General features: G+C 46.3%; 1 protein-coding gene across 1 annotated transcript in view; it reads left to right on the forward strand.

Annotated features, from left to right (window-relative positions):
• The first annotated feature begins 583 nt into the window (after positions 1-583).
• LOC115309911 (dermonecrotic toxin SPH-like) overlaps positions 584-27,355 on the forward strand; it is a 45,422-nt gene continuing 18,650 nt past the window's right edge. The window contains exon 1 of the mRNA XM_029968168.2: positions 584-806. Within this exon, the coding sequence (XP_029824028.2) occupies positions 611-806 (196 nt within the window). The 5' untranslated portion in view covers positions 584-610. The remainder of the gene's footprint in view (positions 807-27,355) is intronic.

A 27,355-nucleotide genomic window follows, 5' to 3' on the forward strand; every position in this document is an offset into this window, starting at 1 on the left:
TTTTCAATGCGGGAAATTCAATGTAATTATTCTGCTGATTCATTATATGCATTTAAAATTACGCCCTTTCTTTCAGCTGACATTCCAGGGCCAGCATGACAAGTAATAGCTCTCTCCAACTATACGTGTTCTTGCATAGCCTCTTATGGTTCTTGCTTCTATTCCCGTTGGTAAGCCTTTTTGTTTGATAGTTCACTCGTTTGACGCATTCTGAAATGTTGTTTTCCCTGCACACTGAGGCAAGCACTGCCGGAGTACAAAGTTCAAGGTCTAGGTTGGAAATAGCAAAAAGTAATTGGCGGAACATGAGAGTATTTTAATTTCTTTATATTAATTTTAATCTTGTGATGGGCTCAAAATAACTACGCTGGAATAGCAAACTTAATTAAAGCAATGAGTATGGGACAATATAAGAAATATAAGGCCCAAGCCAGTCAATAGTTCTTGCTTACAAAGTAACTTATTTTTGAGCGCGTGGGTGAGGCAAGAATGCTAAGGCCACACCTCACATGTAGGTTCACGCCTCTAGCGAAGCACACCGTAGCAACGCACCATGCTCTTGCAGGCGGCTAACTGCGCGAAGAAGCGGCCCTTCTTCATCATTGGCCATATGGTGAACTCCATTCACGAAGTAGATCGCTTTCTAACTCGTGGTGCGAACGCTCTGGAGGCCGACGTTAATTTCGCCCCCAACGGCACTGTCCTCGAAACATTTCACGGGTTTCCTTGTGACTGTCTCCGGCGCTGCAAAGAACGAGAAAACATTGCGGACTACCTGGAATACATCCGACACGTGACCAGCATTCGTAAGCAGTGTACCTTCCTTTTATTTGTTCTTTGTTTTCTAATTGAGAGGCCACATGCGACAACCAGATGCGTGTATGAGAGCATTTTAAGAATAGTAATGGTACCACTGATACTTCTTGGTTTATTTAATGCCCCAGAACAACCTGGAATATGACAGCAATGTGAAGGCCATCCCAGAACCAAAAAAAAAAAGAAGAGTAAAGTCACACGTCAATACAATGCCTGCAGCCCCTTAAAATTTACAATGTAGATTAGTAACCGTATATAAATTTTTTTTAAACGAAAGCCCGAGAAACCGCCAGATAAGTTGTTCTAACGAATTAGCATTTTGCTAACAGTGATCAAATAAGCTTGTCCGTCAAGAATGGAGGGTTTACGTGTCAAATAAATAGCCTCTGGGTTTTTTAGTGGGACCACGAAACAATTTTCTTATTTTCCCGAATATTTTTATAATACCTAGACATAACCAGATTCAGAATATCTTTTTTCACCTTTCCACGCACTAGACGCTTCTAGGAAATAACTCGGAAAAATTTGAGCGGAGTTGACTTCCCCAACATTTGGTACAAAAGAATTGATCACAATGCGGGGTGCTAATTCTACGAAAGCGATGTTTGTCACAGCTCTGTGCGTGGGGCTGGAACCGGCTGCTCTAAATTTAGTATTGGAGCCCGGGAATATTCGTCCCTTCGGTTACGGGACTCTAACCCCAACCCCAGCGTGCGCCGATACATTGATTGTAGCCAAGGCTAATCAGGGCGCAGACTGTACTCATGACCAATCCTGACTCGACCGCATTCTTCTTTCGTCAGCCTGGGAAATTCAGCGCGCCACCGTAGAGTACTACTCACCAACATGCTCTACAAAGATAATAAAGTTTGCTTCTGTTTCGGATAACAGGGCGCTTGAGAAGATAGTTATTGACCCCCGATAACTGTATAACGATATCATAAAAAATGTACGGTGTCGATCGACTTTTAGCAGATCGAGCAGAGGTGGTCGAGAGAGGCAAGGCTAAGAAGGCCGTATCACCGGTGCACTTCCTCTTGGTGACTCTCGGACTTGCCAGAACAATGCTTAATATATGATAATATACAAGTCAAAACAAAAATTCAACTTCCATCGTGTGTCTAGTTGACAGGGGATGGAATGACTCAGGCGGCAACCTTCTCGGAGGAGGGTATCCAAATGCTTGTGCCACGTCATCAGAACTCAGCAGAACAGTCTGACAAGTGTGACAGCAGCACTACAGTGTGACAGGTCTGATCTTTGGGTGCGCCGCAGGGGCGAACGCCTCTCCTTTCCAGCTTATTGCCGCCTCTCTCCATCTGACGAGGGGAGGCACTGTGGTGCGTGCCAACACCCACCCTTCGATGAATCTATCTTCCCGACACCTACCCTCCTACCTCCCATCCGGGTGCTCTCCGCCTTCTCTTCACAGTCCACGACACAAACATCCAGGCCGAAGCGCACGCGTAATCTGAACATTTGGCCCGCAAACATCCCTTCGATCAGAAATAAGATACCAGACTTTAGTGCCCTACATGGCGCATCTCCTAAAACTGTGTTCTCATTGTCTGATACATGATTAGCTTGTCATTTTCGCCGTGATCGCCCTGGTTTCCGTGTGGGGCGAGTTGTGGTGCATGGTCCCCGCCCATCTCCCGTGTCGTCGACGAAGTGACCTTGAGGATGCCTCTCTCAAGGCAATCTTCGTTGAGATCAAAATCGGGCCGGACTGTTTCCTACTCATTCGTCTATTGCCCCCAGATTCACGCGAAGCACCTTATGAGACCCTAAGCAGATCGCTCGACCTCGATCACATAGCCGCGCGTCGTACACCAATATCTAAATCATAGGCGACTTTAATGCGCTCGTTTTCCGACCCACTCCTTCACGTGGCTTAGAACAAAGCTTTCGAATGCCTAATTGAAATCGTCGAATATGCTGGCTTCACCCAAGCATGTCTAGAGCCCATTACATGTCACCTTCCGGTACGATGTCACACCTTGACCTCGGCTTTGTCCAGTATTGTTCTCTAGTTGTGGATTGTGAAGTCATAAAAAAATCTCCTAAACAGCCGACCATAAAACCATATTCTTACACACACATTCATCCCATCTTATGGACGCTCCGCTCGCCTTTGTGCACCTGTACAAGAAAACAGATAATGTACACTTGCAAACCCTTTTGCATCTCGCGCCGTGGTCGATGGTCCTGAATGAACCTTCAATCGACAACATGTACGAGGCTTGGGTTAACTTTATGGCAGCCATCGAAATTGAATGTGTGCCAGAGACCCGCTCACATCGGAAATTTAGAACCTTTGGATTAGCAAAGAGATCATTCGTTTTTCAAGGCGCAAACGAAAGCTCGTTATGAAGGCCAAGCGTAAGAACTCCTCGGCTTGCTTAGCAGAGGCCAAATCTACTGAGAGGGAAATAAACAAACAAGTCTATATGGCTCACCGCAAGTATGTAACAGACATCGCGGCCTTGGTCACAAAGAAAAATCGAAACGCTTCGAGGCCTACGTCAAACACCAGCGAAAAACATCGGTGAGCCCATTTCTTTTTCTCCATGACAACAAACCGGTTACTTCACAAACCGAAATAGCTGAACTTCTTAGCACTCATTCCGCCTTAATCTGATCTCGCCGCAGCGCTCCTATGACTATTTCACCACGCGCAGGAGATGTTCTCTCTGCGCCCCCGAATACTAGAACCGATTCTTTGCCTTCCATCACCGTAACAGGGGACGACTTAAAGCATGCTCTCACCAGGCTCTTCCCCTTCTAGAGCCCCAGCGAGGATGCTGTACATTATTCACTCTTTAAGCTTTCAGCTCAAAACTTTCACCCCCTTCTGGCAGGGTTGTTAATACGGATTGTTGATTCTGTCTCCATGACTTCGTCATGAAAAAACGCCGTTGTCACCCCGATCTACAAGGTAGGTGGGTGATTCCACGTCAGTTCGTGAAATGATGGTCCGGGTCGTAATTTTTATATCTTTGTTAAAAATATATATGAAAGCCATGTTTGTGGGAGGAACATTCAGCTATATATGAACGCCATAACTTTTTTTTTTGCTGAGATATAAACTGAAGAAGCCCGAGGCATGGAAATTGTAGATTCCGCAATGGCTACTTTGCCCAGTCGTCATTTTCTCACCAAAGCTTTCACGTCACCATAACTTTTTAATACATTTTTCTAAAAATGTGCGAGACATGCGCGAAAAAAATATCAATAAATTATCTATATGCAAACAAAGAATACAGACACGGCCTAAAAACGCGTTTTAGAGGCATATTTACAATTTTTGTTTTGCAAATAAGCCATCTTTCCTAGTACTTCACAAAACATATCAAAAAGCTCGTCTTTAAATATTCTTTACGAATATATAAAGATAGCATACCCACGCTGAATTGTCTTTTTGTTATTAAGGCGGAAATGCTGCTGATTTCTCAAAATGTGCAAGATTAGGCGTAGATATAAAAAAAAAAAAAAACTTTATATCTTTTTAACTACCCTTGGCACTTTGCAGTGACTAGAATCAACGTTTGATGGCAAAACATTGAGTGACATATGTTTCCATACGGGAAAAGATACGACCAACCTTCACTCAGAGCAAGCCGACGTCTTCGTCATAGCGGCTTTGCCGCACAGCGCCAAACATTTTTAGCGTTAGTTATGGCACGTATTTTCTATTTCTCAAATCCTTTTTTTGAAGAGGGGTGGGTATAACTGACACGAAAAGGGACTTTGAGCTGAAATACCATTACTTAGCTTACAATTGTCAAAAACATAACGGCCCGATTCTGCAAATTCGCTAACTATGCATAAATAAGCTTGAAACTCTCAGTTGCGCAACTGGCCATGTATACATCCGGCCTCTCGGCATATGATGACTTCCACAGATGAGATGCCTAGATCCCTTTCACAGGTTTTACGGTGGTCCGCTATGCTTGCTTCACCGCACGAAACTCTCGAACCCGTTCCGCAGACAGGTGGAACATGCAGACATTTGTTACTTTTTCACGCAGCACTTTCACGCAGCAATGACAATCGTTGAGCTGAGCGAAGATCTCAAGTTGGTGAGCGTTGCGTGGGGTTTAAGAACACCACATACTCCATTACAAGCGCTTTTTTTCGTTACCAGTGGCTAAAAAGATCCATCTTGTCGAAGAGTACGGCTTCCGAGACAACTCGTGCAACTGGAAATGATTCTTGAAATGCGCCGCCGCTCCGTCTGATACAAAAATTATTACAGAAAAGGCTGGGTAATGTTCATCAATATACTCTTCTATGGGTCTGTAGCTAGAAGACCGTGAGCTGTGTCATGTGTCGTGTCATCGGTGAACGGCAATGCTTTGCGTGCCTTGCGGGGACGTTACCACACATGGGAAGAGAGACACAAGCCTTTCGTTGTTTTTTTTTTCAATGAAAATTCGCACTTCGGTTGGGAAGAGTACTGTCCAATTTTCCGCAAAATCGAAGTGGAACGTCATTGCCTTGGGTAGTAAGGCGGTTCTTGTGTCACATATCAGGCTTCGTTGAAGGTCACGGAAGAATGCCTCATACTTTTCGCTCCATGACTCCAGGTCCCGCAGGAAGGCGGAAGTGTCAATAACGTTTTTGACGAGTTCGCCGGCGTCCCATAACGCGAAACAAATCTCTTTGTCTTCGTCGAGATGAAGCTACTGCAGTAAGATGCTCTGCATTTTGTAGCGTGAGCTAATTGGCCGAGGTTGAGCTGTTTCGCGTGGCTCGCATAATGAGTCGTGCTCCGTGCTGCGCGTGCGCGAGGAGCAGTGACGTCACACGGCGCACAGCTGGCGCGCCGGAGCCGCCGCCGCGTTCGCCTCCCCGGTCTGCGCATTCCAGAGGAGTGACATCAAAGCCGCGGCAGACGCACTGTCGCCGCCGCGTGGCCAGCTGTGCGCCTCCGTTGCGTAGTAGCTAAGTATGACGCTGCGCCGGAGCCGCTCGATAGCGCCTCTCATTTTGTGCGCATAAGCTCACGCTACGTATATCCTGGCATAGCCGAGCTAAGCCACCGTATTTTTTTTTTTTTTACACTTTTCGCAACGGCGCAGGAAGCAATCGTTCTCTGGAGCGCTGCAGAGGTAGATGCGCTTGAGGTCGTCTTCAGCAAATATTTTCTTTGTGGCATTTGTTATTGCCGTTAGAAGCAACTGAAAATTGACGCAATATATGCCTGCGCATACCTCGTGCTCAGGACCCTTTTTTTAGTAATTTTGGTCGTAGGAAATACAATTCGAAGATGCCTAGTTCTCAATGGGGATGGTCCTTCTTAAGCAGCTGGTAAGCTACCTTAACTGAGCGGGTCATAAACCTTTATACGACTTTAGTCTTGTTGTCGTTGATCATGCTTTAACGACGTCCTTTTTGTTTGGGGCTTTGAACAGAGCGTATACGAGGTCGTCGGGTGTGTAGTACTCAAGTGCAACCCTCACGTCTTCGGCATTCGGCCTTTTTCCCATATAGGGATCAGGGGTTGCCCATACACCACCTTTGTGCTTCAGGTTTCTTGTTTGATGAATCATGTAGGCAGTCACTTCCGGCACCCGTCTCAATAGTTCTTTCTTCGACATGCTTCGTGGCAGAAGCGTGGACAATCGCTTGCGGTGATGGCGGGAACTGCATGCCTTCAGCGCTTTGCGGAACGCATCGAACCACTCCGCACATTTCTCACAACTGTCTTCGCCCCTTTTCACGCCATAAACGTTTGACAGCTTTCTTCTAATCGAAGAACACACTTGAGCTTGCTTTTTTTCTTCAAATACGCTTCGCACCTTTTTTTAGAGCGCAGCTCTTAGGGGCCCGTTCCCGGCTTGAGCGGCGTCGGCGTCGCCGACGGCGTCGGCGTAACCAAGGTCATCCCAAGGTCAAGTGACCCCCAAGGTCACGTGACCCCTCCCAAGGTCACGTGACCCCACGTGACCCCCTTAAGGTCACGTGACCTTGGGGGTCACGTGGGGTCACGTGACCTTGAGATGACCTTGGAAGGGGTCACGTGATCCCAAGATGACCCCACGTGACCCCCGAGGTCACGTGGTCTCCTCCCCAAGGTCACGTGACCCCTTCCAAGGTCATCTCAAGGTCACGTGACCCCAAGGTGACCCCCGCGTGACCCCCCAGGTCACGTGACCCCTCTGAGGTCACGTGACCCCCCGAGGTCACGTGACCCCTCCAGGTCACGTGACCCCCAAGGTCACGTGGGGGTCACCTTGGTGGTCACGTGACCTTGAGGTGACCCCCAGGTCACGCCTCCCCGAGGTCACGTGACCCCCTCCCCGAAGTCACGTGACACCCCTCCCCCCCCCCCCGAGGTCACGTGACCCCCCCCCCCCCCCGGAGCATATTAAAGAATGAGGGGAGGAGGAGGAGAAGGGGGAGGGGTCTACCATCCCCTCAGTACCCTTCACTCCTTCTCAAGAGCTGCGCTCCAATTCGGCGTTACAGGGATTTGTAAACGGCTTTCACTTTTTTTTTAATGGTTTTACGAGGTTTTAATAGAGTTACCGACGGACTGGCAGCCAGAATTTTATCAGAGTCCCGGAAAGAAGAGCTTGATGTACTCACATTGTGAGGAGAAGCAATCTCATTCTGGAGGTATTTTTAGCAGTGTTGGCATAAAAGGTCAGATTCATTCACTGTCCCTGGAGCCAGTAGCTTTTCCACCCGCACTTTCTTGAGTCTCCCTATTGGTCTGAGGTGATTATCGCGGTACACTTTCTTCTTGCGTCTCCGTAAATAGTCCACAAAGAACAATCGCACGGTGCTGAATCGTTGGGCCATGGCTGTTCACTCTGACACTTGACTCTTACTCGCTTCGTAAATGACAGAACTTGAAACGTCCCCGCAAAGAACAATTTTATAGGTTCTGAATTCCTCTTTTCCAGCTGAAAATATCTGGTCAGTGTTCCGAAAGAAAATTTTATTGTGGTTATCAACCTCTGTCTTCCCTTGTAGATATAATCGGTGCACAGCGCACGGTGAAGCTGGTGTTGTATGTTTGTGGTTACACTTATTGAGCCAAAGAAAACGAGTCTTCTTTTCTTTTGAATCACCCTGTGAAAGTTTCCTTTATTGTAATGTTTTTGGGGTTTTCGGTGTTCGAGTGTAGCTTGTGTGTGTGTGTGTGTGTGTGTGTGTTGTGGGGGAGGAGGGCTACGGCCCTAGAATGGGAAAGGGGGTGAGGGGTTCTTTCTCAGTCGGCTCACATAGCGTGGTGAAACTCATCTGTGTAGGTCCTTGGGAGAGGAGCCCGTTCCCGTTGCTTTCTTTAAAGGGACGCTAACAGCGTATTCATGCTCGCCAAGGTTTTTAGTTGTACATGACATATGAGAGCCCAGCTACCGCGAAGAGAAATATCGGCTCAAAATTTGGTTTCTTCCCACCCGAAAACCGCCGATTGAGAACTGGCCGGTTTGAGTCACGCTCACTCTCTCCTCCGTGGTCACGGGCCGTTTTCCAAGGTTTAAACACAACCGCCAAATTTAATCAAAGTCGTGGGTCATCGCAGGCACACACTAAATATTAAAAATATTAAAAAAAAATCAATTTTTGTGGCTTCTAGAAAGCTGCCAATGCACTGATTGCAAAAAAAAAAAAAAAACACACACGCACAGAAAAAAACAAGTTCCACAGGCAACCGGAAGCATTCTGTTCGTTCACTGCGTAATTCTGAACAAGGCGTCGTATCGCGTATCGTGAAACTGGCGCGCTGGATGGCGACGGCGGCGGGCGACTGGCGTGGAACCTCTTCTTCAGAACTGTCTTTCGTGATATCGGCGACTCTGCCTTCCTTCGAAAGAGAAGTTTTGGACCGATCAAAACAATTATGTGAGGTTCGTTCGGGAAGGTGAGAGAGAATCATGGGAACCATAGCCAGCGGGAGAATTCAAACGTACTTTACTGTAAGAAGAAAAAAAAAGGAAAAAAACACAAAAAACTGGAATACGATCAAGCGTCGGATAAATGAAATAAATATTGCTTTCAAAAGTAAAGATATATACTGTGAACACAAATAGTCATCACCCTGTATAGTCACCATGGGATGTGGCGGGTGGATCGTGGTTGGGCGGATCGTCGGAGGATGATGCCCGGCCCGCTGGTGCCCTTCGGACCAAGATGACGATGCCGAGCGCGGTGATCCAAGCTGGGCGGAGTCGATTGCGAGGACGGAACGTAGCCGACCCGAGCTCCGCAACCCCAGAAGACAGCCGTCAAATCTCGCGCCTCGTCGGATTGCTTCGAACCTGTAGAAAACGCAGCCCCAAGGTATTGTTTTCTACGAAAGTTTTCCTTGTGTATTTTGTAATCATGTTCATCACGTGCCAAAGCACGTGTGTATATTTTCTTTTTCTTTTGATCGTGTGGTTTTTCGCGTTGGCACGTGGCGTTCGATCCTCGTTTTTGTCTTCAGAGCACCGATAAACCTCGGAGTCGTTCAGCCACCACCGGACGCTAGTCTTACTCGCGACGAGCTCTGCCACGTCGTAACAGTGGCGACGAGTTTCAAGCACATGAACCAAGAGGCGGGTGATGAACAGACAACGGCAGGGACGGTATCTGGTGACGCAGGGTTTCCAAGGATAACCGGCAACGCTCCAAGCATGGCCCACCATCTGCCGCAATTTGACGACGAACAAGATAAGTGGAACGCTTACCTCGTGAAGATAGAGTCATATTTTGAAGGCAACGATGTGGTGGATGATGCTAAGAAAAGGGCTCTGCTGGTGTCAGCGCTGGGAACAAGTACGATACAAGTGCTTTGCGGAAGGGTGGCGCCCAGGAAGCCAAATTCGCTAACGTACGACGAAGCGGTCCGTGCTCTGAGCGATTACTACGACCCAAAACCAAATGAGATTTCGGAGAGTTTCAAGTTCTTCCATCGATGCCAAGGGGAAGGAGAATCAGTGCACGCATTCATCGTGGAAATAAGAAGAATTTCTAATAACTGCAACTTCGGGACGACATTAGACATGACGTTACGAGACCGAATCGTTTGCGGCGTCAGATCAAAGAATCTGCAGAAACAGTTGCTGGCCAAACGAGAGCTGAGCTTGCAGGACGCCAAAGCACTAGCCGTGGCAGCAGAAACTGCAGAAGCCGACGCACAAAAAATGTCGCGGGAAAGTGGGCCATCCGAAGTACACACACTGAAGGGTCAGCAGAGGATGCCTCCCGCTGCCAGGACATCGCTGCATTCACCAGTAGGCTGCGAACGTTGCGGTAATGCCAATCGCAGCAGTGGCAACTGTAAATGGCAGAAAGCAAAATGTTTCCAGTGTGGCAAGCAAGGGCATTTGGCTCGCAAGTGTCGTAACCCTAAGAGTGCCAAGGGACAAAACAACCAACTACAAGCAGTAGAGTCCCTGGACGAAGATGACGACAGCCTGACCACACAGATTTGGAATCGGATAACCCTAAAAGAAAGGAAACTTGTTCCGCCAGTCCGACGCACGTTCACGTGGGGTGGAATTGATCTGGTCATGGAAATTGACACGGGGTCACCTGTCTGCGTCATAACGAGAGAAATGTACGAAAGGCATCGCAAAACTTGGCCAAGACTTCAAAAGCCTTAAGTGAAGTTGGGTTGCTACATGGGATCAATTCCAGTTATCGGAGAGTTAACCATGAAAGTTGTATACCAGTCGACGACCGTACAGGGTACATTGACCGTCGTGGATTGCCGAGGTCCATGTTTAGGTGGACGAGACTTGATTCCACTGTTACGACGTGGCAGAGCTTGTCGCGAGTAAGACTAGCGTCCGGTGGTGGCTGAACGACTCCGAGGTTTATCGGTGCTCTGAAGACAAAAACGAGGATCGAACGCCACGTGCCAAAGCGAAAAACCACACGATCAAAAGAAAAAGAAAATATACACACGTGCTTTGGCAAGTGATGAACATGATTACAAAATACACAAGGAAAACTTTCGTAGAAAACAATAACTTGGGGCTGCGTTTTCTACAATTCTCTCCTCTTTAGAAGTGAAACCTGTCGACGGGCTTTCGGGTCCTGCTGGAACGCCGTAACGTCGCTTCTTCCTGGAGTTCCACTGGGATTGCCGTCGGCGCGTCTGGATGGTGGCTTTCATCGTTTGTGATCGCCGAAGATGATGATGATGTCGGAGGCTGCGTACCGGCCTGCTGGTCTAGCAGGTGATCCTTTTCCGGTATTCTTCTTCGTACTTGGTCAGCGTGGCGATGTACCACCTTTGATGGCGTTGAGACAGTCAGCATTCGCGACCCGGAGGTGGACTTGACTTGACCAGGCGTCCAGTTGTCTCCATCCGCGTAGTTACGAAAATACACAGGATCCCCTGGAGCAAAATTTCATCCAGGGTCATCATTCCTAGCGTCCCGTGCAACCGATGGAAAGCAGGTGTCGATTCTCGATCGAATTTGACATTCCAGCAGGACTTCCGGCGGGGATCTTCCGGAGGCTTGTGGCGTTCTTCTGTAATTGAACAGCATCCGAACAAGGTTAGTTTCCAAGTTCTCGCCTCGCATCTTCTTAATCCCGTCTTTGACGGTGCGCACGGCCCTTTCTGCCAGGCCGTTGGATTGCGGGTGGAAGGGAGCGGTTCGAAGATGCGAAATGTTGTTCATCGTGACAAACGTCGTAAACTCCTGACTTGTGAACCGAGTTCCGTTATCTGACACCAACGTGCGCGGAATTCCAAAGCGACTGAACAACATACGTAACGTTGCTATCGTTGATTGAGTGGTCGCGTGGGACAATGGTACGGCTTCGATTCATTTGCTGTGTGAATCGACAACAATTAGTATCACCCACGCCGTCGATGAAAATCAACAAACTTATCTTTATCACCACAGAAAAACTGAAAAGAACACAAAAAGGACTCCGCTGAGTCCGCCCTGCTACATCGTCGAACGCTGCCAGGCTCGTATTTATAATGCAATTAAATGCAAAGGTGCAAGCGAGCTGGACAAGAATGACTTTCGTCATTCTTGTCCAGCTCGCTTGCACCTTTGCATTTAATTGCATTATAATTATAACCTTAAATTGCAAGCTTCACCCTTGTTGGTGTTAGACTGGTGGCAGCTGATAAAACCCGTTTGCTCTACTGACGTCTAACCCCTGGTTAGCTCAGTTGGTAGAGCGCTCCAGCTGTAATGGAGAGGTCCCGGGTTCGATACCCGGACCAGGCGGATTTTTTCGGTCGCGCACCAGTCGCCTAGCTGTGTTTGGAGATTTATGTTTGTCCTCTGTCCCTCTTGTTCCCCTTCTCCAGGGATTACTTTCGCCAGGCTCGTGTTGTTCTCTTCGAACCCTGAGCTCGGTGCCGTCGGTGCTGCTCGTGCCGCGCGCTTGATACGTCATTAGCTGCTGACGTTGCGTGAGTCACTGCTCTAAGTCTCGCGCTTTGGCGCTACATGGGCTCTCAGGAGGCGTGGGTGATACTAATTGTTGTCGATTCACACAGCAAATGGATCGAAGCCGTACCATTGTCCCACGCGACCACTCAATCAACGATAGCAACGTTACGTATGTTGTTCAGTCGCTTTGGAATTCCGCCCACGTTGCTGTCAGATAACGGAACTCAGTTCACAAGTCAGGAGTTTAAGACGTTTGTCACGATGAACAACATTTCGCATCTTCGAACCGCTCCCTTCCACCCGCAATCCAACGGCCTGGCAGAAAGGGCCGTGCGCACCGTCAAAGACGGGATTAAGAAGATGCGAGGCGAGAACTTGGAAACTAACCTTGTTCGGATGCTGTTCAATTACAGAAGAACGCCACAAGCCTCCGGAAGATCTCCGTCGGAAGTCCTGCTGGGCTATCAAATTCGATCGAGGATCGACACCTGCTTTCCATCGGTTGCACGGGACGCTAGGAATGATGACCCTGGATGGAATTTTGCTCCAGGGGATCCTGTGTATTTTCGTAACTACGGGGATGGAGACAACTGGACGCCTGGTCAAGTCAAGTCCACCTCCGGGTCGCGAATGCTGACTGTCTCAACGCCATCAAAGGTGGTACATCGCCACGCTGACCAAGTACGGAGAAGAATACCGGAAGAGGATCACCTGCTAGACCAGCAGGCCGGTACGCGGCCTCCACGCGGCCTCCGACAACATCATCATCTTCGGCGATCACAAACGATGAAAGCCACCATCCAGACGCGCCGACGGCAATCCCAGTGGAACTCCAGGAAGAAGCGACGTTACGGCGTTCCAGCAGGACCCGAAAGCCCGTCGACAGGTTTCACTTCTAAAGAGGAGAGAATTGTAGAAAACGCAGCCCCAAGTTATTGTTTTCTACGAAAGTTTTCCTTGTGTATTTTGTAATCATGTTCATCACGTGTCAAAGCACGCGTGTATATTTTCTTTTTCTTTTGATCGTGTGGTTTTTTGCTTTGGCACGTGGCGTTCGATCCTCGTTTTTGTCTTCAGAGCACCGATAAACCTCGGTGTCGTTCAGCCACCACCGGACGCTAGTCTTAAGGGCCGCCCACACTAGCGAGAAAACGCGCCCGGCGCGCCGATAAATCGGTTAAGCGGGAAGATAAAGGGCGTGTCTCTGCACGCGCTCGTGGCGCTGACTGTGCTTCGGCGACATTTTGTTACTTGCCGCGATCGGCGTGCCACGCGCGTTTTCTCGCTAGTGTGGGCGGCCCTTTACTCGCGACGAGCTCTGCCGCGTCGTGACAGAACCCTTCTCGCGCCTCTTTAGCCTTCTTTTTTTTCTTTTTTTTTTTTGTGCTGACGGAAATCTCTCCTTTATTCCTTTTCTTTTTCCTTGTCTTATAAATCATGACAAATTAGGATTCATTTCGTACGGTACGCCCGACCACCAAGCCGATTTGCACGAAAACGACGCCGAGTCGTCGCCCCTTCTCGTGGCTGAAGACATCGCTCGTCTTACGAACACGAATCGGTAAGAACTTGAAAAACGTGCAAACGTCAAGTACGAAGTGCGTACTTCGAGTTGAATATGCATGCGTACGATTTCTTTGCTAGGTGTGAATGTGGCCAGTCCGTGGGGCTGCCGCACTTCAAGCGTGGCGAGTACGTTTGCTGCAGGGAAATTGGGGGCAAACTTTCCGACTAAAAAGTTCCCCGTCGTGTGCGTGAACATTACGATGTTAAAGCTATCGTACTTCGAGCTCTACAATAGGAAGCTACCTATGTCCAAGGACATCCACAAGTCTCTGTTGCCAGGAAAAACGAATATTTCATGTTATAGAGTAAGTAGCTCAGGAATAAAGAAGAAAAAGAGTAAGCTCAGTGGAAAGGTGTCCGCTTCCAACGCAGTGGACCCAGGTTCAATCCTGAGTGTGGGCATATCTGTTTTTTTTTGTTTTTTTTTTGCCTGAACTTGTTCGATATTTACACATTTCTTTTTTACCATTATCACTGGAAAAACAAAAGTTGTGGACGACAAGTCGCTGGGCAAAATGGTATAAGACTAGCTTTTTGACACCTGCGAACTCAATGTGGTCGCTTTGTACAAAATGCAAGGAGCATATAAATCTCGTAGCGTCCGCTTTCCGAGGTGCCCGTAACTGTTCTGCCTGAATTTCAGCCAGCCATAGATCCTAATCCCGTTGACCTTTCGGAAACTTGTGCAGACCCTGCCGTACAATGCCACTTTTCAATGCAGAGCCTGTGATGCAACATCTTGGGGGCATTCTTTTCGGAGCCTCCGATTAATGGGCATTCACCACTCGTTTATAATTCTTAATAAACAAAACAACTCATCCTGAAGTGCAGAACAGAGAACGGAAAAAAATATAACAACAACGCAATCGCACGGCAAACGGTACTTGCGTCGACTGCTGCGCTGGGCCAAAAAAAAGAAATAAAGAAAAAGAAAGCACGGTCGGGTGTAGCCACGTGACTTCCGGCATTCATTCTCTCCTTCGGTTTCGGTTTCGAGCAATTGCGTTTCTTGGCTTTCTTAAAAATATACGTGACTCAGTAGCAAAATATTAATTGGGTAGTCTTCTGACAACCATATCAAACTGCCTGGCAAAAATGAAATTTTTTTTTCAATGGGTGTCAGCGTCCCTTTAATCTTGGAACGATTTAGTTTTTCCGGTTTGGTTCGGTCAAGTCTTTGCGGTCACAGGCCATTAACTTTCTTATTTTTTCTTTCTGTGTGGACATGCAATTATTGTGGGCGAAGCTCCTTAGGGTCTAGCCTTGTCCGTCCGGCGTCCGTGCTCACATCGATTGCCATCCCATCTGTCTTCTTAGAAAGAAAAAAAAATGTTTGCGCAGTCGACAGGATTTGAATCTGTGCGGAGAGACCCCGATGGATTTCTAGTTCATCGCCTTAAGGCTGCGGTCCCACGGCAGCCATCTTGAACAAGGCGTTAGTTCAACCAATAGATGGCGACACGCACCCGTGGGGTGGCCGAAACATTGGTTCACAGTGGGATGGCTCGAGCACCATCACGTTCCCCTCGTGGCCTTGCTCGCGCCGCTGCCAGCTGTGCTCAGCTAGCTCAAGTAGCGTGGCCCAGCAAACGGATGTATGCCAGAATGTCAGGCTGGGTATAAATTGTTGTCTGATATAGGGAGATGCGGTCGGCGGTTGTAACGGGCTTTCGCAATAAATCTTACCAAGAAGGAATCAAATGTTGATTGACGTGTCAATATTCTATCAATGAAAATTTCCTCTGCAGGAATGCACGCTCAGTAGACTCAACCAGTGGAAGCGGACGTCGAGTAAACTGCTTCGCGATTTACGGTACTTACCTCACCATTTTAATGACGACTAAAATAACATCACGAAATATTGTGTTTCACGGGGTCCGGAAGATGTTGTAAAGGTTGTTACATTATAGTTCCCGGAAAACAAACGCCGTTGCAATATTTTCGGAAGTACCGACACACATTATGTTGTAAGTACAGCTTAGGGAAACCATCAGAAGAAATACGATGACGTTTATTTGCAATGAAGACGCTATGAATGAACGGCGTCTAGCGACGGCAAGTTATGAGCGTTCGGGAATTTATAAGTTGACGTGATTGCTAACCATGGACATGCGGACAATGAAGACCAATTTTGTCGGGGGATGGTGTTGTGGTGATGACCGGATATCGGACGACTCATGGCAGACGAACAAGCAAGTTTCTTCTCAGCGATTGGTAAGTGTCCAGTTTCAAGTACAACACGTGGCTACCGACGTTGTCGACGTTTCGAACACTTACCGCTTTCGACAAAAGTCCTGGCACCTGGGCTAACTTTGTGGAGAGACTCGAACAGTAACTGAAAACGATCCACAATTCAGTCGGTGGGTGGCGAAACGTATCCACATCTGCGGAGTCATGTACGATGCGCACTCTAAATGGCTGGAAGTTTACACGATGTCTGCCACGACGTCCAAACACGTCATTGACGTTCTACGGTCTCTTTTACCTACTTTTGCCCTACCGAAAATACTTTTCTCTGATAACGCGCCAAATCTTGCTTAAAATAAAATAAACAAGTTTTTGAAGAAACAAAAAAACGGCATCAGGCATCACATTAGTGCACCATACCATCCTGCAACTAACGGGCAAGCAGAACAGATGGTGTGCGAAACGAAAAAAAAAAATCCCTTTTGAAGCTTACGGAAGAAGCAGTTCAGTGAAGAATCGCCAGGTTCTTGTTCCGGCAGCACGCGTCGGTCTCATCTTACACGGAAAAAAACCCGCCGAAGCAATATTCGGCGGAAGAATAGCCACACCCCTCGATCTCATGATACTATCGCTTACGAACAAAGATCGAGAGATACCCACATCGGGAGTAATGGCAGTTTATTCCGTCGGACAACTCGCCTATGTGAGGGATTTCAGCGGAAGTCTGGCCTTCCATGTAAAACTTGAGTAGAAAAGGCTCTATGTTGGTTGACCAGGAGGTGTCATCTCTCTGAATAGGTTAAATATCAATGCCCTTAAGTGTAAATATAACTAAATCACAAACCTTTCTTTGTGTATTGTGTAACTGCCCTTGTATTTGATAGTAGAAGCTACGGTGGTGATCTGGACCTTTCACACCAGACCCCTTTTTCTTATTTTTCGCCTCATACTCCTTTGCGGTTTAAAGGAGCGACGCAACAATTTTTGTACTTTGCGCAAATACCGCTTAAAACGGATCCATAACGCTAATGACCTATGAAACACGCGTTCGTTCTTTACCCCACGTAACAGAAGTCCCAGAAAAAAATTTAAGAAAAACGAGCAGCGTTCACCCCCTCAACTCGCAGCCAGAACAAGCGGCCACGTGATCTGAAGCGAGTATATGCCGCCAGTGTTGATCATAGCCACGCGCTGGGGTTGGCAAAGCGCAGGACACGCGCTGAGTTCCAGACATTGTTATGGCTCGGCTGTTGTCGTCGTTGCAGCGATTGGACACGGGTCACAACCCGAATGCTTTCCGAGCAAGCAATTGTCACGAGCCCAAGTCGAGTGCCCACGCAATGCTCGGGTCCAATCTATGAACCTCATTCAAATATCGTCACTTGGGTGTACTGCGATCCCCGAGTTACGTCATCAAATTTTGCAAAGGAGAGATTGAATGAAAATGATCGCTTTTGTCCTTGAAATTACACCGCAACAAAGGAGTTTCGTGGCCAATGGCGTTGCGTCTGAGTATCATTGAGTCCCAGGTGTGCCAGTAAGTTCGTATAGAGAGAAAAACATTCCAATTGAATATCGTTGCACAGCTCCTTTAAGTATGCTTCAAGAATCTTTTGGAACGGGGACACTTTACGTCAACGAGGCCATTTGTTCCAAGTATTCAATCAGGGAATGCTGCTAGAAATCCGTCCCTCATATTAACGAATAAGCCGCGCTTCTGCACAGTGCAATTTTCCTGTTCCACGTACAGTTGTAAAGCAACATCCTCATTGATTCTACCATATACTGTTGCGGGTGAAGAAAGTCTTTGGGTACACGATACTTGAAACAAGTCTGGCACTGTACGTTGTGGTTCAACACCCATTAATGTCGTCGTCGTTATAGAGCCTCATCATTTAATCATTACCTCGTCACATCATATTGCTCTTCATCAACAGTAAGTACAAAAGGCTCCAAGAATTGAAAAATTAAGTCGTTCAGTCCTTCAACCAGTTTATAATTTATATAATGTTATTACGTTACATTACCTCGAGACGGTCGACGTCCATTGTCGATCTTCAAATACTTATACCTGTATATAAATTAGACGCACAAGGGGGGGTTGGGTGCCGAGTGCATGGTCTAGCGCACACCAGCTCGGAGCACTGGGAGCGAAAGCTCGCGCTGCAGAACCCACCCCGCCCCTGCCCGTTTCGATCTGGAAGAGCATCGTACCGGCGTGCGGTCGTGCATCACTACTGCGTGGCGCACGTCTGGTGCCTCAGCGCACGCTGAGGCACCAGACGCCCACTAAGGCAGACTAACTTCCGGCTGAATAAACATACACACAACAATTTGCAATTAGACGCATAATAACAAAGAACACAGTGTGCCGCCTCTTTTCTTTGGATGCCTTTTTTTCTAAACCAGCGCAAGCTCGTGCGTTCTCTCTTTTGAGACGGTTAGAACAGTCGCGTATAAAACCCGCGTTTCTCCTACCCGCCCGCTTCCTCCTCTCATTATGTGTATTTGGTTATAACTAAATAAGCTATAATAATGGTGTATTATTCATATTTACTTTCAGTTTCAGTCAGGGAAAAGGAGTTTCGCGGCAACTAGAGCCAATAAATGAGCTGCGCTTAGAGTATCGGCACTCTCTTCCCCGACAGCGTTGTGAACGCCGCCATTTTGGTGCTTGTGCAGAGCAGGCGCAACTGCCGATCGTCATGATTCAAAAGTGCGACATCGTCAGCATTAGATTCGGTGTTAGGAAGCTCATGTAATGTTGCTTTGCTTTGTCGCAAACTGCTTAAAGTGGGGGACGGAAAAGCGTTTCTTGTGATTTCAGATAAAGCTTCAAATAACTGGCAACCATAATTTTAAGCCATACTAAGGCCAAGCGTGGCTACTCTGAAGCGTAGCTTATTTAATAACACTATTCATGCTCTTGTTCAAGAGGCTTGTAATACCTAGGGTGCCTCAATGTGCTTCTGTTTAGGGTGATGCCACCCTCTGTAGTACCCGATGCCGACGGCACGCGCTCACGGGGAAAATACAAAGAAATCGACGAAAACAAAATGTCGCCATAGCACAATCAGCGCCACATGCGCGTGCAGGGACACGCTCTTTCACGCGCTTCTGAACAAAAAATAAAAATAAAAGAGGGGGACAAAATGGCCAGATGTCGTGCTCCACCCTAAGCAAAGGGCACATGAAGTGCTCCACCCAGTAATACCTGGAGGGGCCATATCGTAAGCCCCGTGGATTCCACAAGCCACTACCTTTTGACACCTGCCTCTTCTTCGTTGTTCCCGCTTGTGCCAGTAAATTAGCTACGGTTCAGAGTAACGACACTTGGCCATATTGTGGCTTAAAATCATTGTTGCCAGTTATATGAAGCTTTATCTAAAATCACAGGAAACGCTTTTCCCTCCCTCACAAATGTTTAAACAACCCGCGACAGAGCATTGCAATATTGCATCAGCTTCCTAGCACCGCATCTAATGCTGAGGAAGTCGTACTTTTAGATCACGATGATCGGCAGTTGCGTTTGCTCTGAGCAAGACCCAAAATGGCGGCGGCCAAGACAATTTTGGGGAACGGAGTGCCGATACTTTAAAGCTCCTTTAGTGACTCTAGGCATAAAGTGAACTCGGGTGTATTCTTCTCCTCTTCGTCTTCATTGTTTATTGATTTCAATCATATCGAATAATGAACACAATATATCACGTTACGCTTGTGTAAATATTGGTCTTAGATTTATTAGCCTGACCCAGTACTTAAACCATTCAGTTATCGATAGTAAATCTTCCAATATATTTTTTAAATGTGAGGGTAAAAAGACACAGAGATTGATGATGATACAGACGCCAACGCCGCCCTCGGAAATATTTTGAACATTAGAAATCAGCAGTTTGTCTGCCATCCGCCAGGTAGCGCAACAAAACACCCAAACAGTTTTTAATTGTTTTTAAAATTAGCTAAGCTCTACACCTATTAAGAAACCAAAGCAATATCATTGTGAAAATTTAATACATCGCAATGTATATCTATTCCAAACTATAAATGTTATTAAATGCCAATAAATCTGTTTGATGTCCAAAACAAATATGCGTCAAAAACAGGTAAGTTTGAAGGGCTCCTGGAGCGTTATGACTTTGAAAATAAAAAAAAGCCATCGTCCACCTCTTGGGCAACCATTGTAGCTCTAAATGTTATAAAAGATTTTATCATAGTTTAATTATTTCTTCAGCGGCATTTGAACTACCATGACACGAAGCACAAAAAAGTGCTACGTTTGATATAAAATATCTAAACAAAAAAAATTTACACAACATTAAATTTTTTTTCTGCATATTACCAATTATAAGCACTACATCTGTAGCTAATTTCATTGCCCTAGCTCTTGTCATTAAAAACATATTTGTGCGGGAAAATGTCAATTTTAGGGCAATATTTGGAGGGTTGAAAAAAACCAAGTAGAGCAAATATCAAAAAAGTGGATCGTTAGATTCTGCTCCGACATCATCTTAACAAAACTGCCATATTGGAACCGTGCTATCTTTAATGGATCGTTCATAAAACATGAACTAGCGGAGCAAGTGAGGGTCCGCGCCATCATATTCGCAACGCTACAAATGCGCATGAACAGTAAAAACCAACACATACATAATATCAAATGAAAGAGGATTGCATTGCCTTTCAAATGACATCAATCCCAAAAAACAGTATTTAAAAGGAGATGAGTAATGGCCTGCCGAAAAGTACCTAAACTGCCACATTCAGTGGGACCGTGGCCTTAACCACTCGGCCACGACTGCGGGACGAGTAGGGGGCTCTGATGAAACCGTCGTCATGACAATGTGCCTGGATCCGAATCTCTGCCTAGGCAACGTAGTAAAGTACATCGACCTAGCCATATGCGATTACAAAGCAAAGTACGAAAACAACCCCTTTGTGCTTGTGGGAGATTTCAACGTAGACATCACGGACGACGACTGGCTCGTGCAGCATATGATGTCTCCATACGCTCTGCGGTGCATCTCTTACGACTATAAGCAACCAACGACCTCGAGGGGAACGTGCATAGACCTAGCCTTTGCGAACTCCAGGATGAATCCGCTAGAAGAACCACTGGCTCTGCATTTCATCGACCATAAAGCAGTAATAATGAAGTCTAAACGCAACTCGGAACTCAGCACTACCTATGAGCAATAAAAAAAAAAGATCAGCACCATCAGCACTACCTTTGAACAAAATCAGTATCATCAGCACCACCAGAGCTTCGCCCCAATCAACATCATTCACCACGTGGAGATTGTTTTGTCGTTCTTCTTGTGAATAAGCTCAGCTGCGTTTGAAATTTCGTTTCGCACTCTCCGTTACTTTTTTTTAAATATTTTTCTCCTCTCAAGGTTTAGATTGCAATGTGTCCTCACCAACTGGCATGCATATTTTTCCTTACAACTACTCTCGCCTTATTTTCCCGTAACTGACTCTTCACGTATTTAGCTTTGGATTTCAAGGTAATGTGATGTGCTCACGATTCGTAACTGCCGCCAGCAGTGACGTTCGCAGGCGTTTCTTGTTCGTGATAAGGGGTGGCAAGAATGAGGCGGGGGGGGGGGGGGGGGGGGGTATGGTCACACAACGATAAAGCAATGCTCGGAACAGCAGGACTTTCCACTCGCTACGATAGAGTACTGCTTTCCAGCTTTTGACGCTTCCATAAAGGCGACGTTATGCGGCAAGGCCGCTATAACGAAGACGTGGGCTCGCTTCGAGTGAAGGTTTGTCGTAGCTTTTGCCGTTCGGAGGTCACACGATACTCAATGTTTTTCCATGACAGGTTAGTTCAAGTCACTGCAAAGTGCCAAGGGGAGTTAAAAAAAATAAAAGTTGGAGTTTTTTTTTTAAATATCGACGCCCAACCTTGCCACATTTCGAGAAATCAGCTGCATTTCTGCGTTAAAAAACAAGAAAACAACTACGGGTGGCCATATTATCTTTATATATTCGTAAATATAATTTAAAAACGCGCACTTTATTACGTTTTCTCAAGTATTATAAAATATAATTGTTTTTTGCAAAAAAAGTGAATATGTCTCTAAAACGTGTTTTTATGCCATGTTTGATCTTTTTGTTTGCATAAACATATTTTATTGCAATTTTTTTCTCTTTTTGTGTATATGTTGCATATTTTCTTAGAAATGTGTTAAAACGTTACGGGGACGGGAAAGCTTACATTAGAAAAGGACGACTGTGCAAAGTAGCATCGTGAAATCTTCTCAATTTCCACGCCTCGAGCTTCTGCATTTTATATCTCAGTGAAAACATTGTTGCGGCATTTATATATAGCTGAATGTTCCTTCCAAGAACATGGCTTTCATATATCTTTTTAGCAAAAATATAAAAATTATGACCCGGACCATCATTGTCTGAACTGACGTGGAATCTCCCACGTGGAACGCGCACTGATCTCATAGAGTCTTACCGCCCAATCGCCTCTACGTCTGTGGTTTGCAGGACTTCGGAGCCCATTGTCAATAAAAATGTACTCTGCTACCTCACAGCAAAAAGTGTGGTCTTCAACGCTCAATATGTAATTCATCCTGGAAGGAGCTGTCAAACAGCACCGGGGGTCAAACAGCGCTGGGGGTCGTGGTCCACACTGTCAGTACGTCCCCTCACAACCGGTTGTCATGTGAGCTGTGTTGCGAAAGGCCCCAGAAGACGATCTTCGCCTGTCGAGTCCGACCGCCACAGGTGAATGCCCTGGAGCGACGTCGCCAGGTGGTGACGGTCAGCTGTGCCCAAAAGCCAAGCGAGAGGCGCCTTGGGGTCGCCAACGTGCCTCGTACAAAGCTTTAGTTCTAAGGAATGACGTGGCCTGCAACGAGGGATTATCGAATTGACCGACGAAGTGTCAACTCGGGACGTAATTTTCAACCGGCCCTCGGCGCCTCGACAGCTTTGGGTTTTCCTGGACGAAGAAATGAATCCTCATCCCAGCTTTCGGCGCCTTTATGGGATTATTCCTCACCGCACGGTATCCAAGACGCCTGCAACTAGGAATCTTTCTGCCTCCGTTCGGACTTCGATGGTGCCATTGTCAGCCGCGATTGTCCGGCGACACAGCGACAAAGGACGTCTGACCCCTCGGTGTGCTTGACGCGAGTGGCAGTATGTGAGGGAGAGGGAAGGGGCGTGCCTGGGTGTTACGACAATGGCCCCACCGCTTTGGTCGAGGCATGGACAATGAGGGTTCCCTGCTATGGATCTGGGGAAATGTGACGTTATAAAAGGAGGAGCTGGCGGCTGCTAGCGCGTGTTCTCTAGTGTTCTCAAGCGATCTCCAGCGCTCGCCAGTTGATGTTGAACCTGCCAATATGTGCATGAACAGAGTTATACGAGACACCCCTCCTGCTGCCTGATCCTTCAAGATTCCTACGTCCTCATGGGATCCTGCCTTGGCTCTGCTCCCTGCCGCACCCAAAGTCACAGACAACCACGCGTTCCGAACAGCTGGTACAACTTGACTTCGCAAAGGCATTCAACCGGATTGATCAGCACCTGCCCTTCGTAAAACTCAGTAAAGCAGGTATTTAAGGCTTTTTACTCAACGGTGGCTCAACCTGGTCACTGGGAGGACACAGCGCGTTCTGTTTCACGGCTGAACATCGTCATCCTGAGACGTTCTATCGGGAGGTGCCTCAGGGCAGTGTAGCTGGCCCCACGCTATTCTCAATTTATATCGATGGAACAACAAATGTTCACGAGCGACAGTCTCACGGCTTCTTCCCAGAATCCTTATCTGCTAAAGTCGCGGAACATAGTCACACGTATTGCAATGTAGAGGTAAATGCGAGCCATATTTATTTTTTACTGATAGTGCGTGCCCCCCGTGTTCAGTCATTGATGCACCGCCCCGTCTGGCCGATGTAGACCTTATCACAACTTAGCGTAATTTCATAGACCAGACCTACTGTGCAGTCCACGTAAGGGGTGACATGTTCCTTATCACATGGCCTTTTTCCTTTCCCGACAGAAATGCGGGAGCACAACCCAACCAGCTTCTTTGTGCTCCCACACTTCTGATGAGAAAGCAAAAAAATCATGTGATAAGAAACACGCCATCCCTTACGTGGACTGCACATTGGGTGTGGTCTACGAAATCCTAAAGTCCCTTGATGCTTCCTTTTACAAGTAATGACAACCAATACAAATGACAAAGCACATTCCGCTGCTACAAAATGGCGTCATTCAGTTTCATCTTCTGCTGTGCGCCGCCATTCGCTTCCCAAAACCTGCATCATCGCGCAGTCGGCGCTTCAAAGGATGTCGCTACTTGTAGGAAGCTCTTATCCAGGAGCTTTACAAGCTCCCACTGAGTTGTGGTAAGGTCGGACGGGGCGGTGCATCAATGACCGTGCACCGAAGCACGCACTATCAGTAAAAAATTAATATTGCTCGCATTTGCCTGCACATAGCAACACGGGTGGCCGTGTTTCGCGACTTCAGCACATAAGGATTCTGGGGAGTAGCCATGAGGCTGTCGCTCGTCAACTTTCGGAGGGTCCTTAATAAAAAAAAAGAAGTGGGACGGCATGTGTCAGTGACACGTCAATTGTGCTCCATGGGAAGGAATTTCAGTTTTTGCATGATTGGATACTGACTTGATAGCTTTTACGTGTTGCTGCTTCGCGTGTGGCGTGTATATATCATTTGCTTTTCCTGAGTAAAACTAGTTGAAAGTTAGCGCTTGTCCCGTTTACTTCTTGTCCTTGTCTTTTTTGCGCTATTTTATGCTTTAACTAAGATGAACCGACTAGCTCAACAACGTAGCCTACTTCTTAATATTAATATAGTGTTCCAGAAGGTGAGGTGTGACGATCGCGCTGGCGACATGACCGACTGAACAGTCGGTCTTGCACTTTGTGTTCACACATTCTCGGCATATTACCCCCCTGAGACTGGAGTCCGAAGGGTCTGGCAAGAAGAGGAAGGCGATAAGGGACTTTTCGTTGATCGCGCACTGCGAAATACGGGCCCTGTGGACGCGTGTTCAGTTCATGCACGAAATAACGGCACGAGTTCGCGCTGGCAGTGCAAGGCTCTTGCATGCGATGCACTAAAAGCCCCTATTTATGATGATGATAATATAATAATAAGAATGATAATAATAATAATAAAAATCTTTATTCTGTTTGTTTTTTTGCGTTTTGTCTCGTCAGTATTTGGGTGAAACCGTTCAGTTTCTACATGAATATAATGTTTCTTTTTTAAGAAATACGCTTCTTATGCATACCTGTAACCTTAAGCAGTAAAACGTGTGAACTCGCAATTAAAAAAGTAACGCAAAAGTAATGTGCGTTACTTTTTTATTGTTAACGGTAACGAGGTACTTTTATTTTTTATGTAACGTAGGACGGCAACGGGTTCTTTTTATTTGTAAGTAACGAGTAACGTATTTCGTTAGTTTTTTGTTTTTTTGGTAACGCCTACTACACTGCATGGTACTACTCAGAGGGTAGTGCCATTTGTCCAACTCAGACTTGTACGTAGTTCAACTACTATACTCAAGTTGCGGTAGTTTAACTACTTTTTTAAGTAGTTTAGTAACTTTCAATTACATTTTTATTTCGGTAATTAGTAGTTTACTTTAATTACTCTTTCCGAGTTACTTATACTCAAATTTTAAATCACTTTCAAATTTCAGTGGTGGTTTTGCCTATCAACAAACATTCCTGCACAAAAGATATAAGATGTTGGAAGATCAGCTGATATTTGCAAAGAGGGGGAAGCAGGTAGCGTAGGAAGGGATGGGCGGGGAGGGGAGGGGGGAAGGTGGTTTAGAGAGTCCGAAACCCCCCAAAAGTTTTACGAGCCCCCGACTGCAACATCACTGCTATGAGGCGCGGGGAGCGAACAGGCACGACGGAAGAGTGACCTAGCAACAGCGAGATTAGCGCCGGAGACTGGCATTTCCTTCTGCCCCGAAGTTCAAGGAGACTTGACCCATTTGAAGAAAGGGCCGATCCCCGAGTCTCGCCCACTACAGCAGGTGTACAGACTGCATCCTCCACTCAAAGGAGGCAACAAAATGCAGCACCCGCTCTGAATCTCGTATAATGCTCCCGCAGTTTTTGCTGTACTCGAAGAATCGCGTGCTAAAGGGCAATGCAAAGGTGACCTTTTTGCGTGGCCTTGCCTCCCAAAACTCAAACATGCAGATCTTCAAAGATTCGAACATCCTTCGAGAAACCTTAGTAATTACCCCAACGTCTTTATATACAAAAATGATAAACAACAAGTGTTTGGAAGTACTCTAAGTACATGGTACTTAAAGTACTACTGTTTAGAAAACTTGTACTTTACCTGCAGTACATTCTCTGAACATGTACTTTACTAATGCATTTTTTCTGGTACTTTCCGAGGAAAGTAATACTCCCGATTTCAATGCACATTCCCCGAATTTGAAAACATAAAATGGTGCATCGTCGTGTCAAACCGCGCTCTTTCGAGACGTGTTTTGGCCATTTCTCTGAGTGAAGTGATGGCGACTATACGACCGACACAAATAAGTGCCTTATGAGTTGATTGCGTGAAATAGCTCGTCAGTGAGAGTAAAACAAATACTCTGTGGCGACTTGACTTTATATAGTATTTGCTTCCATTTCCGTAAAAAAACTGGTGCACCTCCGTTTACCACTGGAGGAATGCCTACCAGTTAAAAAAGACTGTATAGGAAATGAAAGGGCATCATAAAAGATCGTGTTAAAAGTTTTTGGTACTCGGTTACTTACTACTTGAAGTACATAGCCTCTAATTTACTTTGTACTTTACTTCAAGTACCTTTTAGATGTACTTTACGCAACGCTGTGAACAAAAAAAAAAGAGTGTCTAAAATATGAAGTTCCGACAGTGTTAAAAAGCAACCCCGCCGTGCATGACGTTTTGGTGCTTTTTTGACGGCTTAAAACTTTCTTTCCATATATCTTACAATTATAAAATAAATGTCAAATTAAAGACCTGTTTTTAAACAATATTTTAATGTCTCGATATTACGATTATATTTAGTTGTTGGTTAATTATTCAGCTTTTAATAGACCACAGTCTCTAATATTGAAAAATTGATTTCTCGACTTATAACGTCCCATCGTCTACGATATTTTACGTGAGCGTTCGGTTGGATGTAATAAATTAAAAAAGTAAGCAACGAACTGTTCAGATAATGTATACTTTAAACTAAAAAGATGAAGTTTAAAATGGTATTATTTTATGGCGCTATAGAAACGAAATAACGTCAGCTAATCAAAATAACGAGACATTAAATTAGGAAGCATCCTTCGATATTACATTTTACAAAACTTCCATATTGATATATTACATGTTAAGAATGTGATAAGACCTCGAACTTTCCCCATTCAGTTACGGCAAATTGT

This window comes from Ixodes scapularis, unplaced genomic scaffold, assembly GCF_016920785.2.
Source record: "Ixodes scapularis isolate PalLabHiFi unplaced genomic scaffold, ASM1692078v2 PGA_scaffold0__279_contigs__length_252992795, whole genome shotgun sequence".
Lineage (NCBI taxonomy): Eukaryota > Metazoa > Arthropoda > Arachnida > Ixodida > Ixodidae > Ixodes > Ixodes scapularis.